Consider the following 17,867-nt stretch of genomic DNA (forward strand, 5'->3'; position numbering starts at 1 on the left):
GATCACTCTAGTATGGGATGCTGAGGATGGAAGTGGGCTGTGTGTGTATGGAAGGTGGTATATGGGAACTCACACTGAGCTTTCCACTTAATTTTATTTGAACCTGAAACTGATCTAAAAAATAAACTCTACTTTTAAAAAAAGGTTCCAGAAAGACCCTAGCAGATGATTTCAGGTGAGATCTGTTTTGGAAAATGGCCAATAAATAGCCCCCTTACAAAGTCATTTGGAGACACATTATTGATGTGATAAAAAAAAAAAAATCAAAACATGGTAAGTACTATAAAATGCATTTAGTTGATAAGTAGCAAACTTGGCCCACACATTGCAATGCATGTTGAACAATGACATGCAAGTGTGGATTCTATAGAATTGGAGAGTAATACTGACTGGGGTACTGGCATGTGCATTCCCCTAGGATTCTAGCATTCTTTATCTGTCCCCTGCCTGATTCATCAAATCATTCTCTCTCTGCAAAGATTCCACACTAATTTGGTTTCTTAGATCATCTCTATGATTAGGAAATCTTAGACAGGGGAACTGGTGTTTGAATCACCAGAAAACTTATTTTGACTCTCACAATATATTGACTTTTGAGTAGAAATCTTTGTACATAAGTTGGGATACTGTAAACCATGGCCTAAATTATTGTTAACTCAATTGGTCAGTGGAAATTTAGACATAAAGGGCTAAGAATAAAGGTCTCAAATTGTTGTCAGCTCCCAACATGGCCTACTAGTAACTCCATCAACCAACTAACACTTAAGTTTCTAAAACTGATGAGATCAAGTTCTGGATTTAAATAAAGAATAATTCAGAGGATTTGCATATTTGTTCTCTCTGCTGGAAGCTTTCTCCCCAAAATGTCTACATGCACAGTTTCCCCCTCACCTCCTTCAAACCTCTGCCTAAGAATCACATTTTCAATAAAGCTTTCCTTTAACCACTCAATTACTTGGCAATTTGTCCTCTACCACTCTCTGCCCTATTCCCAATCCTCTTTATCCTGTTTGATGGTCTCTTTTTAAAAAAATAGCATTTATCACCTAATACACAATACACAATTTACTTAATATGTCACTAGAATGAATGCAAGCTCCACAAAGCCAGATCTTTGTTTTCTTCATTAATATGTTCCAAATACCCAGAACAATGTCTGGCATCTGGTAATCAGTAAATATTTACTCAATGAATAAATGAATGAATGAACAAATGAAGGGTTCCTTCGAAAAGCATACTTCCCAATCCTTTTAAAGTATTTGATATTTATAAAAATTAAATGGGCAAATATATCTATTATTATATAAGGAAGCTAGAATTAAATATATATATTCTCTTCGAAACAAAGAATCCCAACTATATGGTCAATCTAACAGTATATGCTTTTCACACTTTTCTTGGAACAATAAACACCACTCAAATATCATGAAGAACAGGTCTCAATGCCTTCATAGCCCTGTACAATGCTGCTTGATCCATATGCAACAAGGCAGCACTGTAAAGAAGCCGAGGGCAGTAAGAAAACTTCCAAGAATTTCACTAATCAAATGCAACATTAAGCACTGGTGGTATAGTGGTGAGCATAGCTGCCTTCCAAATGCAAAATTAAGACTAAAAAAAATGCTTTCACAAAGTATCTCAAAATGTCTTCTGCTTAGAACTTTCTTTTACATCCTCAAGGGATTTAGGTTGTGTTTTTCTGAAAAAAATTTCTGAATAAATTTCTCCTATTTCAATTTGAATTATCTGCTACTTTCTTTAAAAGTAATGTAGCAACTGGGTACGTAACATATATACCTAATGAGTCTTGGCATTTAATGGGGTACATCTCAATCCCAGAGGCCTCCTTAGGGAAAGTGAAGAAGCCCTGCTAGGTGTATATAGGACTCCAATTCACATTTTTGATAATTCATGTTTTGTTTTTGTTTTTTTTTACCTCATTAACAGCACACATTCGTGCCACAGAACCAATGTTATTGGTGATAGTAACTAAAGTAGCTCTTGCCAGATCTTCTTTACTAACAGATTCTCGCTTCTCCTTATAAATCATATTCCCAAAACTGCAGAAAAATGAAAAATAAAGTCAAATCTGCTGATAACAAGCAACATTTTACGTATTAACAGACATATCTACAACCTGGATATTTTTAAAAAATTAGGACCAAAAAGTAGGAACACATAGGGATAAGATCAAAACAAACAAACAAAAAATCTATGCAAGAGTAAAGTAATACCTTTCAAAGAATTAAGGTTAAAATGACGTCTCAAAAAAGGCATAGTTAGTTATTATAAGAAAGCAAAGATTACTAAAATATCTTCATTTAAACCTGATTCAAAACAAATTAACGAAGCCAAAATTACAAAATGTTTCCAAAAGTATCTCAGCTTTAACTTCAAATTCTTTTTCATTCAGTCACAAGAAACATTTATGACATACCAAGCTTTGTGCTGGAGACAGATAGTCCCTCAAACAGTGAATTAGTCTAGTGCAGCACTGTCCAATAGAAATAAAATACGAGTAATATATAATTTCATATATGTTCTATTAGCCACATTAAAAAGGTAAAAATAAACAAGTGAAATTAATTTTAATTGCACATTTCATTTAAGCCAATATATCCAAATATCGTCAATTCAACATGTGGCACTCATATGCCAAGTGCCTTACGTGGCTAGAGGCTACCGTAATGGACAATGCAGGCCTAGATACAAAAGACAGCAACAGAAGCGCTAACAGTAACAGGGAAAAAAACAAACAAAGGCTAACCCCAAACAAAGGCTAATCTTGGAAATACAAAGAAAAAAATATCTTTTATTACAGTGGTGGGAGAAAGAAGTTAAGAAGGTATGAGGCAGGGCTTTTCAGAGCAAAAGGACCAGAAAAAGCCAGAAAACAAGAGAAGGAAAATCTTAGGCAGAGGCAACTAAAGGTTAAAGGCAAACAGAAATGAGAAATGAAAACATCTATGAAATCACAAGATGTTTGGTCAGAGTGAAGCGTCTATGTGAGGGAGAGGCAGGAGATGTTATTGAAGAGAGACAAAGTCCACTATCAAAGGGCACTGGATTCCCTGACAAAGAACTTGGGGTGCACAAGCAACAATGGTTAGGAAGCATAATGGGAGACAAGACTGATAAACAACAGAACAGTCAATTTAAAATATTTAGGAATCAATTTAAAAAGCCAAGTATGGACATATTTGGAGAGGCCTTTTTAAATGTGTGAAAGGCACAAAAGTAGCCTTAAACAAACAGACAAGCTGAGTTCTTCAACAGCAAGACTTACTATAAAGATAACATTTGTCCCTAAGTTAATATGTAAACTTACTGAGATTCCAAAAAAACTTTTTGTAATAGAGAAAATGCTTGCCAAGTTCATACAGAAAATCAAGCAAAGGGGTGAAACTAGCCCTTCTAGAGATTAAAACATAGTTTTTATGCCTCTATAAAGCCGAAAGTATAATGCTGGTACATCAACAGAATGAAAAGCCAGCATATGTAAAAAAAGCCATCTCAAATCAGTGAAATAAAGATGGATTATTAGACATATAGGGCCTTCTGAAAAAAAAAAAACAACCTGAAAAATGAAAGCATGATCTGTAACTCACAAAATACCCCAAGATAAACTATAAGTAAACCAAAGATTTAAGTATAAAAATACCACCATTAACATATCAGAAGAAAACAAGGGTTTATTCCTTTATATATTTGGAATGTAGAAGACTTACTTACTATGAATCAATATCCAGAAGCCATAAAAGAAAAGACTGATAAATTCAACTGTATAACAATCCAACAGAAAAGTAGAACATGAACAATAACTCACAGAAAATAAAATATGCAAGGCTCTTAACCCCAGTGTTGGTAGGAGAAATGTAAATTAAAATTACATAAAGATACCATTTCTCCATCTGATTAGCAAAAATGCAAAAGTTAGCACTCTACTGGTGAAACAGGCACTTTCATTTACTGCTGGTGAGAGTGAAAAACAGTACCGCTCTTTTGCATAATTAACAATATCTCAAAAATGCATCTGCAATCCAACTTTTGGGAATTTATCCTACACCTGTATAAAATAAGGTCAACAACATGTAAAAATTTCTATACGGATACTTTAGAGTATATATAGTATGCCATATAATGGCAGATAACCTTTTGTATATGGGGAGAAAAGTAAAAATACGTATTTGTATTTGCATAGAGAAACACTGGAAGGACACTCAAAAATTAAAAAAAAAAAAAAAGTTTCTTATAAGGGCACTCAGGGTAAACTTCTTAATGGATACTTAATTTTTAAATGACATCAATGTTCAAAACTTGGAACCTAAACTGGGTAAGAGAAAGCACCCTTACAACTTTCTGTTACATTGCTTTCCAAAAACATAAGCAACTTGAATTACTTAAGTTCTGTAACTTAAATAACACAAATGTTAAACTTACCTAGATGCTACAGCCCAACCTGGCAAACCAAATCTTTCATAATCTCCTCCATAAATATCACGGACCAGCTTGTCAGCTTGTGTGCTATCACCTTTGGATGCCATTTCAAGAGCCTCTTCGAAACTTTCACAGCCAGTCAATAAACTGCATAAACCCAGAAAGGTACCCCCTCCAAGGCTAAAGAAAATAAAGAAACTTGCTAAGTTGCATTTATACATTATATTCTTTCTCTAAAGTAAAAGGGTGGATCGTTCATGTATTCAATGAACACACAGAAAAAAAACCTATGACTAATGCTAAGTGCTGAAATAACATAATGAAGGCAACAAAAATTGTTTAGTAAAACCAAACTTGTTAGATCAAAGAATAAACCAAAGAAAAAAATCACTTGGTGGAAACATGAGGAAAGGAAAGACCTATTAAATATCTCCCAAAGTTCTCACCTAATACCTTACACTCCGTAGTTACCAAAAATAAATTGTTGTGTGTGCATTAAAAAGGAATAAATGTTAAAAATCAGTACCATATTAATTACAAAGAGAAAATATGTAATTTTTCTTTTGAGACAAGGTCTCACTCTGTCCCTCAGGCTGGAGTGCAGTGACCATGATCATAGCTTACTGCATCCTTGAACTCCTGGGCTCAAGCAATCTTCCTGTTCCAGCCTCCACAGCAGCTAGACTACAGATACACACTACCACACTGGACTAATATATAGGTATATATTTTTGTAGAGATGGGGGAGTCTCACTATGTTTCCCAGGCTGGTCTTGAACTCCTGGTCTCAAGCAATCCTCCACTTTGGCCTCCCAAAGTGTGAGAATTACAGGCATGAACTACCATGCCCAGCTTTGTAATTTTAAATGGTTTCCAAGAAATGATTTTGGGAAAAGCTTCTTTACTTGGCCTGACATGGGTGAAATCAATTCAATGTGATACATTAACATTTCACATGACCTACATATAAATACAATGAGTAAATTTATGTCCAGCTGGCCAACATGTCAATTACAGAAATTTATTTGCTTCTATTATTCTTCTGGATATGCTCACAGAATGAAATCATATCTAATTCCTAAACTCTAAACCTTTGCTTCCTAGTCTCATCTAAATTTCTAGCAAGTTCTACCCCTGAAACACTGTTGGATTTAGTTAACAGACTGAACTTCTTTTAGAGTTAACCGAAGAAGGTAATAGTAGTGTATAATTCTTTGGCATAGAGAATTACAACAGAGGTGAACTTTTAACCACCATAAAAATAAAGTACTAATTAAATTTAAGCATAATTTAAACAGAATTACTACTTTAAAATTAAAATGAGTTTTTTTCACAAATTAATCTAAAGTATTTGAAAATCTTTCTTCCTTAAACTGGAATCTTCACCTCTCTGTAAAAGTTGATAAAATACATAGAAGAATCATGAGTTTTAAATCTTATTTCTCATTCGTATTTCAGGTATTACAGAAAAGTATGTGGGCTACTTGGGAACATTAATGTTATCACAAAAAGAAATCACATTAATTCATCCTATAAGAATAAATTACAATGTTCCCCAATACTGCAGTTTAAATGGTAATCTATTCAGCACATGGCAAGCTAGAGGTTTACATATATTAATATCTATTAAAAAGTCAAAAAATAGGTAAAGAAGAAAAATGCTTTGGAAAAAAGAACAAAATATAAACATAATAAAGTTTTAAAATAAATAGAACACTGTTGCTTCCAAGTAAATGCTCCAGTTAAATTCTAGAAAAAATGTTACTAGACTCATTCTAGATAAAAATTCACTTTACCATTATGGAAATTTTGATCCCAACTGACGCTGACTAATAAACATTTAATAATTTCAGTTTGAGTCTTGACATACACATCTTATAAAAATACATTATCTGTTGGCTGGCGAATGCCTGTAATCCCAGCACTTTGGGAGGCCGAGACAGGCAGATTGCTTGAGCTCACAAGTTCAAGACCAGCCTGGGCAACATGGCACCCTCTTTCACTTTAAAAAAAAAAAAAAAAAAAAAAAATTTTTTTTTGCTGTTGTGCAAATACATGCTCTTTTACTGGTGAAAATGGCGTTATTATACTGATTTCATAACTTCTGTGTATAAAACAATGTGAATGCAGCAATACAACCAAAAAAGTCACTACCTTGTCCCAGTCACTCGTTTATAGTTGTCTTTGGAATGGACTGCTAAAATACTGACTCCTGAGCCAATGTTCACTACAAGCAGTGGATAGGGATCATCCAGGTTAAAAGGCATCTTTTGGCATCGCTCAGGTTCTGAGGCATTAGCAAAATAATAGCACTCGGCTTGTCCATTGAAACTGACAGAGTCTATATACAGCAAGCCCTTTACAAGGCAGTCAAGTTCATCCAGTTTGTGCAGGTGGAGGTTTCCAATCTGTTAAAACAAACAAACAAACAAAAACAAAAAAGGATGACATTCAAAAACACTCGACTCAACTATATGATTTTCCTGTATTACTTCACAAAAATTAAAAATGATCTATGACCCCCACATTTTCATTTTGTTTCATGTCAAAATCTCTTTAGGGATTTCATCTAGTCCACTGGTCCTCAGTGAGGGTGGTATCACCTCACTGCTAGTTTTCTAAATGATGGGGAGGAAGGAAGGACCAAACTGACATTTAGTGGGCAGGGACTTGTGATGCCAGACATCCTTAATGGATGGGACATTTCTGCAAACCAAAAAATTATCCCATGTATGCATTATCTTTGAATGTTCTGCCAGTCATCTTTATAGTGGCAGTAGCAAAATTATTTAATAATTATCTGAGGCTAGAGAAGAACAGTTATTTTAGCTATCTGTCTGTGTATACAAATACAAAAGTATTCGTTCCATGGATTCACTCACTCATTCATTCATTCATTTTTGAGACGGAGTCTAGCTCTGTCACTCAGGCTGGAGTACAGTGGCATGATCTCGGCTCACTGCAACCTCCACCTCGTGGGTTCAAGCGATTCTCCGCCTCAGCCTCTCAAGTAGGTGGGATTACAGGCACCCACCACCACGCCTGGCTAATTGGCCAGGCTGGTCTCCAGCTCCTAACCTCAGGTGATCTGCCCACCTTGGCTTCCCAAAGTGCTGGGATTACAGGCGTGAGCCACTGTGCCCAACCCACGTAGTTTTAAATATATACTAAATTTGCTAGGAATTGAACCACCATATAAAGCAAGGGAATATTGTACTTCTTACTGTTTGGAATTTTACCAAGTGTTTGTTTAGCATGTTGGAGGGTCATGTCACTAACAGCAATGCCATTTATGGTAATCTGATTTTCCAATAGAACATACCATATCTATTTGGCATGTGCAGCTTTGGTATTCATGATCAATCTATGCATAGGTGTAAGCATATAACTACTTCATGATGTCCTCTGGAATGATCATACTGTTTGTTAATCTACCCACGGATAGATTAATTTCTGATTAATCACTGATACCTTAATCTCCTGTCTTTATATTATAGTTTGAGTACTAGTTTGAAATGATTAAATTCATCATTTCAGGTTAGTAAAAAGTGTATAATAAGATATCTTTTATAATACATTGCAGCTTAGATATCACTTCCTCTGGGAACCTCTTCAACTCTCTAGCTGTTGTTACTCCTCTGTGTTCCCAAGGCACCTCTTTTCATACAGTACTACAGATCTTTACCTCAAATTATAAGGTTCTCCCTTCTATGAGCCATTTAAGTTATTTATATTCCTTCTGAGACAGGGTCTCATTGTCACCCAGGCTGGAGTGCAATGGCTCAATCACAGCTCACTGCAGCCTCAATCTAAAGAGCTCAAGCAATCCTCCCACTTCATCAGCCTCTTGAGTGGCTGGGACTACAGGCACAGGCCACTATGCTGAGCTAATTTTTTTATTTTTTATAGAGACGGGGTCCCACTATGTTGCCCAGGCTGGTCTCAAACTCCTAGCCTCAAGTGATCCTCCCACGTCAGCCTTTATATTCCATTAACAGTATTTTCTTATGATTTTCAGAAATTATTCACATTTACATTTTCAAGAAAAACAAATTTCAGTGGTCCTAAATAGAGCCATTCTTTATTCTAATAGAAATGACTAGAAGCTTGGCAAACCACTCTTTGAACTCTCATTCTAATGGAAAAGACTAGAAGATGGCAAACTGCTAACAGCACATAACTCAAACCAATACTCATAGTTCTCCTGCCAGATCCATTCAAATCACCCCATTTGACACAGGACCACGGCAGGATTAACCGTGTAAAAACAGAAAAAAAAGGGTAACAGATTTTCATTCAGGTGTCCATTATACTAACCAAAAGACATTGGTTTCCAAACTTAGGGTTTGGGAAGGAGATGGCCCTGGAAGATTAATATTATTTGAATAAGTAATATTCCAAAAACCATGTAAATGTAGGACAATAGTGAAAATAATTCAAGCTTCATTTATATCTGGCTTTGTACACTGCCAAATTCATTAAAGTCCTCAAATTCCCTTTTTATTGTAGCTTTGTAATACAGCCCTAAACAAGTTTTACCAAATATTATGTGCAACAACATGACCAAATCTGGGCAATTTTTAGTCATCTCATAAACGTGTTTAAAATGCCCCAAGTGAAAGGCAACCATGGATACATATTTCCCACTGCATGTGCAGGGAGAATTAAGGAACATGCTAGATGGAAACCTACTCTCATATTTAAAAACAGGTATCAATTTTCAGTTTTGAGTAAAAGATACCTACTGTGCGAAAATCTTTTTCAAACTTGTAAGCACCACCTCCTGTAGCACATAGCACCGTTTGCAATGTTGAAAAGTTTTTATCTCTTCCCATTTGGATAAAAGTAGGCAGGTCCTGGGTTGGAAACCTGATAAAGTGCAAGTTCCCTCTTCGGCCAAAAAGTGTTAAATCTTTCAGTTCAAGGTGTACATCCCGAATGCCAGTGGATCCATATGCCACGTTAGAAGTCAAATATTTCCGAATACTTTTTAAACTCTCAACTTCTTCTTGTTCTTCCTCTGCTGTAATATCAATAGGTTCAAAGTACGAGAGCTTTACTAGAGTTCCCCCAATGTCCATGCCAAACCATGGGAAAGCTATGGGAGGAAAAAAACAAAACAAAACAAAACAAAACAAACAAACAAAAATATATATATATATATCCATTTTAGAAACACAAATTAGAAACTAGTTAGCCACAAACTTCATTTACTCTGAATCATGCATTCAGGCAATAATACGTACTGGGTAAGACACATGTTCCATGTGGAACTTACCTTTTTCCCTTCAATTTTTTTTTTTTTTTTTTGAGACGGAGTCTCGCTCTGTCGCCCAGGCTGGAGTGCAGTGGCACGATCTTGGCTGACTGCAAACTCTACCTCCCGGGTTCACACCATTCTCCAGCCTCCCAAGTAGCTGGGACTACAGGCGCCCGCCACCACGCCCAGCTAATTTTTTTTTTTTTTGTATTTTTAGTAGAGACGGGGTTTCACCATGTTAGCCAGGATGGTCTCGATCTCCTGACCTCGTGATCTGCCTGCCTCTGCCTCCCAAAGTGCTGGGATTGCAGGCGTGAGCCACCACGCCCGGACCTTCAAAGTTTTATTAATATATTTTCTAAAAATGTATAGGGTGCTTAGAGTTGACATAGGATCTTTTAATTCCTGGCCTGGTAGGCAACTCCTTTTCATTTACTAAATACCATGTGCTCCAGGGATGAGAAAAAATTCAGATCATTTTTTTTTTTTCAATAAATAGGTCATCACTAAGGGCATGAAAACCTTTGTTTCTATAAACATTTTAATACAATAAAACTGGCCTATAATCACTTCAAGTAACCCAGGAGAAAAGCACCTCCTTAAAAAGCAATTCCTGCCGGGTACGGTGCTCACACCTGAAATCCCAATACTTTGGGAGGCTGAGGTAGGGGGGATTGCTTGAAGACAGGAGTTTGAAACCAGCCTTGGCAATATAACAAGATCCTGTCTCTGCAAAAAATTTAAAAATTAGCTGGGTGTGGCAGCATGCACCTGTAGTCCCAGTTACGGGAGGCTGAGGCAGGAGGATCACTTGAGTCCAGGAGGCTGGGGCTGTGGTGAGCCATGTTTGCACCACTACTACACTGCAGATTAGTTTAACAGAGTGAGATCCTGTCATAAAAAACAAACCCAAAAAGCAATTCCCTTCAGTAAATAATCATTATCTCCAGGCCAGGCGCGGTGGCTCACACCTGTAATCCCAGCACTTTGGGAGGCCGAGACCGGCAGATCACGAGGTCAGGAGATCGAGACCGTCCTGGCTAACACAGTGAAACCCCGTCTCTACTAAAAAAAATACAAAAAATTTAGTCGGTCGTGGTGGTGGGCGCCTGTAGTCCCAGCTACTCTGGAGGCTGAGGCAGGAGAATGGCGTGAACCCGGGAGGCGGAGCTTGCAGTGAGCAGAGATTGCGCCACTGCACTCCAGCCTGGGCGACAGAGACTCCGTCTCAAAAAAAAAAAAAAAAATCATTATTTCCTCTACACCAGGAAATAGGAATGCATATGAATAAGATAAAATACCTGCCCTGAAGGAGTGCTCAATGTAGCAGGGGAATATACATAAAACACATTAAGAACAAGATATACAAAATAAAATTTTATACAAGTATAGATTAATAGAAGGAATGATAAACCCTATGCTTGTGTTTGACCGTAGAAAATACTAAAACAACAAAAAACCCCATCCAAAGGCAAAGAGGCATACGTCAATACGGTTAAGGAACTAGAAAAAGGGGGAAGTCTGAGGAAATAGATAGAGGACCTTGTACACTTAGCTAAAGAGCTTAGACTTGAACTTCTTAGACCATGGGAACACTACTGACGTTCTAAGTAAGAGAGTGGCACAGTCTACCTTCATATTAGAAAGCAAACAAACTTTCTACTTTGGCAGTGTACAGGATGATATAAATGAGCTGCTTAAGATGTGCCTGTAAAGTAAGGCCAGCAATAGAGGCCATCTTAAGTAACACCCTCTTGAAAAAAATGGTATAGACCATTTACAAAAACCGTATCATTTAAAAACAGATTCCTGACCTCTTACCTCAGAGGCACTGGACAATAATCTTTAAGAGTGAGATATGGGATGCTATTAAAAATTATATACTGTATATATTCGGAAGATTATACTATAGTCAGATCTAAACGGCATTTGAAAATAACTGGCTTTGGTCACCTGATTCCTTCAGGTTATGAAATTCAGTTTTACAACGTGATTTCCTTATATTTATTGGCCACAATCCTTATACTGACACAAAGGAGTATTTTCCAATTGTTCCCAAGGAAGTCAGTATTATAATATTACGAATTACAAAATTCAAATTTTTAGAATTAGTTTAAAGCACAACTGATTCAGTTCTCCACAGAATTACAGCTAACATTTACTGAGTGCTCACTACCTGTCAGATACAGGCTCATTTAATCCTCAGTACCCCCACTATAAGATTGCTCTATTAGGTGTACCACTTAGACAAGGAGGCAAAGCAATTACAAACTTGCCTGAGGTCAAACTGTTAAGTGACAGTGCCAAGATTCCATCCTAAAAATACATATTTCTGTTCTCTGGGATCTTAACTATTATGACAGAGACTCAAAAAGAGTTTAATACTCAAGATACATGGATTAAAATGTCTGGCAACAAAATATATTTAACAGTTTTTATGTAAAAGTTGTCAATAAAAATTATTTCTAAAATTCTACTTTCTTACTCATTTTACTTGATGTGTGTGTGCCATTACAAAACCAGGAACATATAATTCAATGAGAAAGAAGTCTATACATTTCTCCATTTTATAATTTACACATTTACTAAAATTAGTATATAATTTTGAATATGAGGAAGGAGTAATCCTCATTATCTTCTTTTGGAGAAACAGCTCGTTTGTCTTTATATTTGAAACTCAAATTACAGACCTGGAGCTACATTACAGATAATCTTAAGAAACACTATTCTGTATTCTGGAAAGGTACTTCCAGTGTAGGAAAAAAAGTTTTTTAAAAAAGTAAAATGATATTAGAACATAATTTGGGAAGCCAGGGGCAGCTTAGAGCTCAAACGCAATACTTTCATCATGTCACCTATAAACAGGTATAAATAACTAAGCAACATAAGCAGAAGAAAGTGACTAAATTTTCTCAGTTTTGTCGAGTGCCTAGCAACATAGGCCATCTTTTTTTTTTTTTTTTTTTTTTTTTGAGATGGAGTCTTGCTCTGTCGCCCAGACTGGAGTGCAGTGGCATGATCTCTGCTAACTGTAGCCTCCACCTCCTGGATTCATGCAATTCTCCTGCCTCAGCCTCCCAAGTAGCTGGGACTACAGGTGTGCACTGCCACGACCAACTAATTTTTTTATTTTTAGTAGAGAAGGGGTTTCACCATGTTGACTAGGATGGTTTTGATCTCCTAACCGTGTGTGTGTGTGTGTGTGTGTGTGTGTGTGTGTGTGTGTGTGTAACAAGGCTGTTTATTTCACCTGGGTGCAGGCGGGCTGAGTCCGAAAAGACAGCAAAGGGTGGTGGGATTATCATTAGTTATAGGTTTTGGGATAGGCAGTGGAGTTAGGAGCAATGTTTTGTGGGCAGGGGGTGGATCTCACAAAGTACATTCTCAAGGGTGGGGAGAATTACAAAGAACCTTCTCAAGGGTGGGGAGAATTACAAAGAACCTTCTTAAGGGTAGGGAGAATTACAAAGAACCTTCTTAAGGGTGGGGGAGATTACAAACTACATTGATCAGTTAGGGTGGGGCAGAAACAAATCACAATGGTGGTATGTCATCAGTTAAGGCTATTTTCACTTCTTTTGAGAATCTTCAGTTGCTTCAGGCCATCTGGATGTATATGTGCAGGTCACAGGGGATATGATGGCTTAGCTTGGGCTCAGAGGCATGACATTCCTATCTTCTTATATTAATAAGAAAATCAAAACAAAATAGTGGTGAAGTGTTAGAGCAGCAAAAAACTTTGGGGGTGGTATGGAGAGATAATGGGCGGTGTTTCTCAGGGCTGCTTCGAGCGGGATTAGGGGTGGCGTGGGAACCTAGTGTGGGAGAGATTCAACTGAAGAAAGATTTTGTGGTAAAGGGTGATATTGTGGGGTTGTTAGAAGGAGCATTTGTCCTACAGAATGATTGGTGATGGCCTGGATACGGTTTTGGATGAATTGAGAAACTAAATGGAAGACACAAGGTCCAAATCTAGTCTACTAGAAATGTGTTCGTTCCTTGAGTGCTGTTTTTAAAGAAAGGTAAACTAGAGAAGCTATCCTGCAGATGATGACTTCATAGGAACCATAATATGCAAACCAGAAAACTGCAGGCTCCTTCTATTATTTCTAGCATATATCAGTTATGACAATTTTCTCCTTAAAATCAACAAAGCAGGGACTGAAAGAGAAAACTCAGCCCTGCTATAACTTCAATTAAGAAAAAAGAAAAGTTGGTGGCTGGTAATGGCCACCTTTTACACTGAAATCCTTTCAATTCAATAGACTTCAGAAATTAATTTCTTTATGCCAGAAAAATAATCACTATTAAAAAGCACGAGATGCAGAACCTCAGCAAGCCAAAAAAAAGAAAAAAAAAAGGCACAAAGAAGGCAGCACAAACAGAAGAGACATAAATTCTCAATTATGATACACTCCTATCATTTAGTAAGTGGTCTAATTACCAACATATATTTTCCAGTATTATCTACAAAATACTTATGATTGATATATGTCACCAAAATAAGGGGAGGGCCTGAAGCTCAAACTTTATTTATTTGCAATGAAAATATGAATAAATATACAGATATTAAGTACAACCACAGGTCCACCTAATAGTTCCATGAGGTAAGAAAAACACCAGTTTCCTGGCCGGGCGTGGTAGCTCACATCTGTAATCCTAGCACTGTGGGAGGCCGAGGTGGGTGGATCACCTGAGGTCGGGAGTTCGAGACCAGCCTGGCCAACATGGTGAAACCAAGTCTCTACTAAAAATACAAAAATTAGCCAGGCTTGGTGGCATGTGCCTGTAATCTCAGCTACTTGGGAGGCTGAGGCAGGAGAATCGCTTGAACCCAGGAGGCAGAGGTTGCAGTGAGCTGAGATCACACCACTGCACTCCAGCCTGGGCGACAAAAGCGAGACTCCATCTCAAAAAAAAAAGAGAAAAATATCAGTTTCCTAGGAAATCAAGCACGTATCTACATATTTATAGCTCTGTTGCTTCTAGCCAAGGGACCCTTGAAAAGTAGGTCACCAGTGCATAAGCAGCCTACTTAACGGCATATAACCTAAACATTTTTTTTTTTCCCAGAATAAAACATTCCTTGCTAAGGTGAAAAAAAAAGAACCAAAATACACATTTAAAAAGCAAAACAAAACACACATTACACAAATATAAGCACTTTGATGATGGTCAATATACAGTCCCAGACTGTGAGAATTATTAGAATCTCTCATAACCTGTTCATTATGCCTTTAATAAAATAACAGCTCTTATTCTATGTCTCAAGTGGTCTTATGAGAGTTGACGTTAGTTCCCCATATGTAGCAAAAATATCTCAAACTACTACAAGGATGAAGTGCTATGTCTTACCAGACACATTATATATGCAAAAGGAGAAATCTTCTTGTCCAATCACCTTTTAAAATACTAAACAGCAGAAGCTATCTAGCCACAAGAGCAGACTGTTAATTTCTAACAAGGTGTGATAAACTTGGTATCCTACTAAGTGTTTGCGAAGGAAGCAGAGAACAACACTAAAATAACTATTTAATTGCTACTGGTACCATGCAGATTTCAGACTATAGGGATCCCGGCCAGGAACGTGGCTCATGCCTGTAATCCCAGCGGGAGGGTCACTTGAGCTCAGGAGTTCAAGACCAGCCTGGCAAGGGCAACATGGCAAAACCCCATCTCTGCCAAAAACACACAAAAATTAGCTGGGCATGGTGGCAAGCACCTGTAGTTCTAGCTACTGGGGAGGCTGATGGGGGAGGACTGCTTGAGCCTGGCATGCCAAGGTTGCAGTGAGCTGAGATCGTGCCACTGCACTCCAGCCTGGGTGACAGAGTGAGATTGCGTCTCAAAAGAAAAAAAAAAAAAAGAAATAGGGGAGGGGGGAGATACTAAACTAAATCAGTACTTAATTGTTCTTTAGGCATAAAGGGAAACCAACATGAAAAATGCTCGAAACATAGGGTATTTTAAAAGAACAAAATTATAAAGTGAGCATGTACGCTGGTATATTCTAGATAACGCTTCAACATCCTGGATAAGACATTTCACTATTCTCAATAATCAGTCCAAACAAAAATGGTTTTTGTTCTGAAATAGACTAAGAAAACAATCATCTTCACACCTTCAGTACTGATTCCTTAGGACAGCTTCAGGTAAGTGGTTTTTTCTTTAGTAAATTAGTTATTTCTAAGGGGAGCTATATTAGAAACTACTACCCCAACTATCTACTGGGAGTGATGACTCTTACATTACAACTGAGTTTACAACAGGCCAATCAAATTACACAGACACAAACTACAAATACATGCTATACCATTTTCTCTGGTCTTAAAAATTTCAAGTACCTTACTACTTGAGTTAATAAAGCACAAACTCAAAACCTACATCACACCACACTTAAAATACATGTATCACCTTTTACTATCACCTTGTTAATCCAGTTACATGCTATACAGGTAACCCAAACACAATCTTAAAAATCTGTACCCTAAGAAATCATGGCAGGCAGGGAAGAGTAACACAGGATTGACTTTCTCCTTCCTTCCCCTGGCGTTGAATTAACACATAATTTCAAATGCTAATCTTCCAGTTACACAATTTAGAGGATGAAACTAATTCCTTTTTAAATTTTCTGGTTAATATATGCATTCGGGTTTATAACCTGTTAAGATATTGGTAATATATTTAGAAGAAATATTTTCTAACACTTAGGTAAATAATGTAAGAACACATGTGAAGCCAAGGTCACTTGTTTAGCCAATATAATATACAGCTTCTTCTAGTATGCAGTTAAATGATGCAATGCACATAGAAAATGCCATACACATACTATGTGATCGATAAATGTTATGCCAAAAAAAAAAACCCATACAGGTATTCAAAAACAAAACAAATATATCTTTTGTTAACCTGAGTGATTTAAAGTTAAAATAATATTAATATTATTATTTTTTGAGACGGAGTCTCGCTCTGTTGCCCAGGCTGGAGTGCAGTGGCGTGATCTCGGCTCACTGCAACCTCCGCCTCCTGGGTTCCAGCAATTCTCCTGCCTCAAGCCTCCCGAACAGCTGGGACTACAGGCGGGTGCCACCATGCCCGGCTAATTTTTCTATTTTTAGTAGAGATGGGGTTTCACCATGTTGGTCAGGCTGGTCTCGAACTCCTGACCTCGTGATCCGCCCAACTCAGCCTCCCAAAGTGCTGGGAGTACAGGCGTAAGCCACCGTGTCCAGCGTTATTTTTTATTATCCGGGACAGTTCGTGGTTGAAATACCTTCTTTCCCACACACAAAACGTCATGTTCCTTACTTTTACTACAAACAACAGACAGTAAAGTTACCTTTTACATATAAAAATGTTAGGCTTCTACATCATAGTAACTGGCCAGATTTTCAGCATGATTCAATTTTAAGATTAATAATGGTCTCACAACGTACCACAATGTTGTAATAATCAACTTATTTGGGGAAAAACGGGGGGTATTCTCTAATTTCTCAACCTAATGTGTATTTTTAAGACTTTAGCTGGGACTACAAGCGTGTGCCACCATGCCAGGCTAATCTTTTTATTTATTTATTTGTAGAGATGAGGTCTCACTATAGTGCCTAGGTTGGTCTCGAACTCCTGGCCTCCAGCGATTCTCCCGCCTCGGCCTCTCAAAGTGCTGGGATTTCAGGTGTGACCCACCGTGCCTGGCCCTATTTTATAAACTTCTCATAATAATCTTCATAATTTTTCCTAAAACCTTTAAAGGAGGTAGTACTCATACCTGATTATCAGTTTGTTCAAATCTAAGTAATCAAATCACTATCATGACAAAAGAAAATAATCACCACCACAAGAATCAGAATTTGAGTTGGTCATACACTGTTCACCAAATGGAGATTCTAAGAGAAGCAGAGAAAACGTATGCGTGAGGGAAAATGTCCAAGCGTTCTAGTTACTGCACCTGTTCAAGATGCATTAGTTTAATTCAGCAAATGTAAAGTCTCTCTATATTACTTTTCATTTAAGCCTTCACATCACTATTTTATAGACTTCTTGAACAACTATGACAGGATCTATTCAGTTATCATAAATAATTTTTTAAAAATTTTAATTAACAGATGAAACTACCAGATAAAGTACTTAGACAATGTTCTATGGGTGCACTGCATTATGAGTCAGTCCA

The 17,867-nt window shown here is 37.2% G+C and overlaps 1 protein-coding gene across 2 annotated transcripts in view; it reads right to left on the reverse strand.

The window, feature by feature from the left end:
- Positions 1-17,867, reverse strand: part of PANK3 (pantothenate kinase 3) — a 31,506-nt gene that overhangs the window by 10,978 nt on the left and 2,661 nt on the right. The window contains exons 2-5 of one of the 2 annotated variants that reach the window (XM_002816166.5): positions 9,183-9,535; positions 6,592-6,845; positions 4,441-4,617; positions 1,937-2,060 (exon numbers count right to left, since the gene is read on the reverse strand). In XM_002816166.5, the coding sequence (XP_002816212.1) occupies positions 1,937-2,060; positions 4,441-4,617; positions 6,592-6,845; positions 9,183-9,535 (908 nt within the window). The remainder of the gene's footprint in view (positions 1-1,936; positions 2,061-4,440; positions 4,618-6,591; positions 6,846-9,182; positions 9,536-17,867) is intronic. The other variant, XM_063724379.1, reaches the window with a different exon arrangement.

Source organism: Pongo abelii, chromosome 4, assembly GCF_028885655.2.
Source record: "Pongo abelii isolate AG06213 chromosome 4, NHGRI_mPonAbe1-v2.0_pri, whole genome shotgun sequence".
NCBI lineage: Eukaryota > Metazoa > Chordata > Mammalia > Primates > Hominidae > Pongo > Pongo abelii.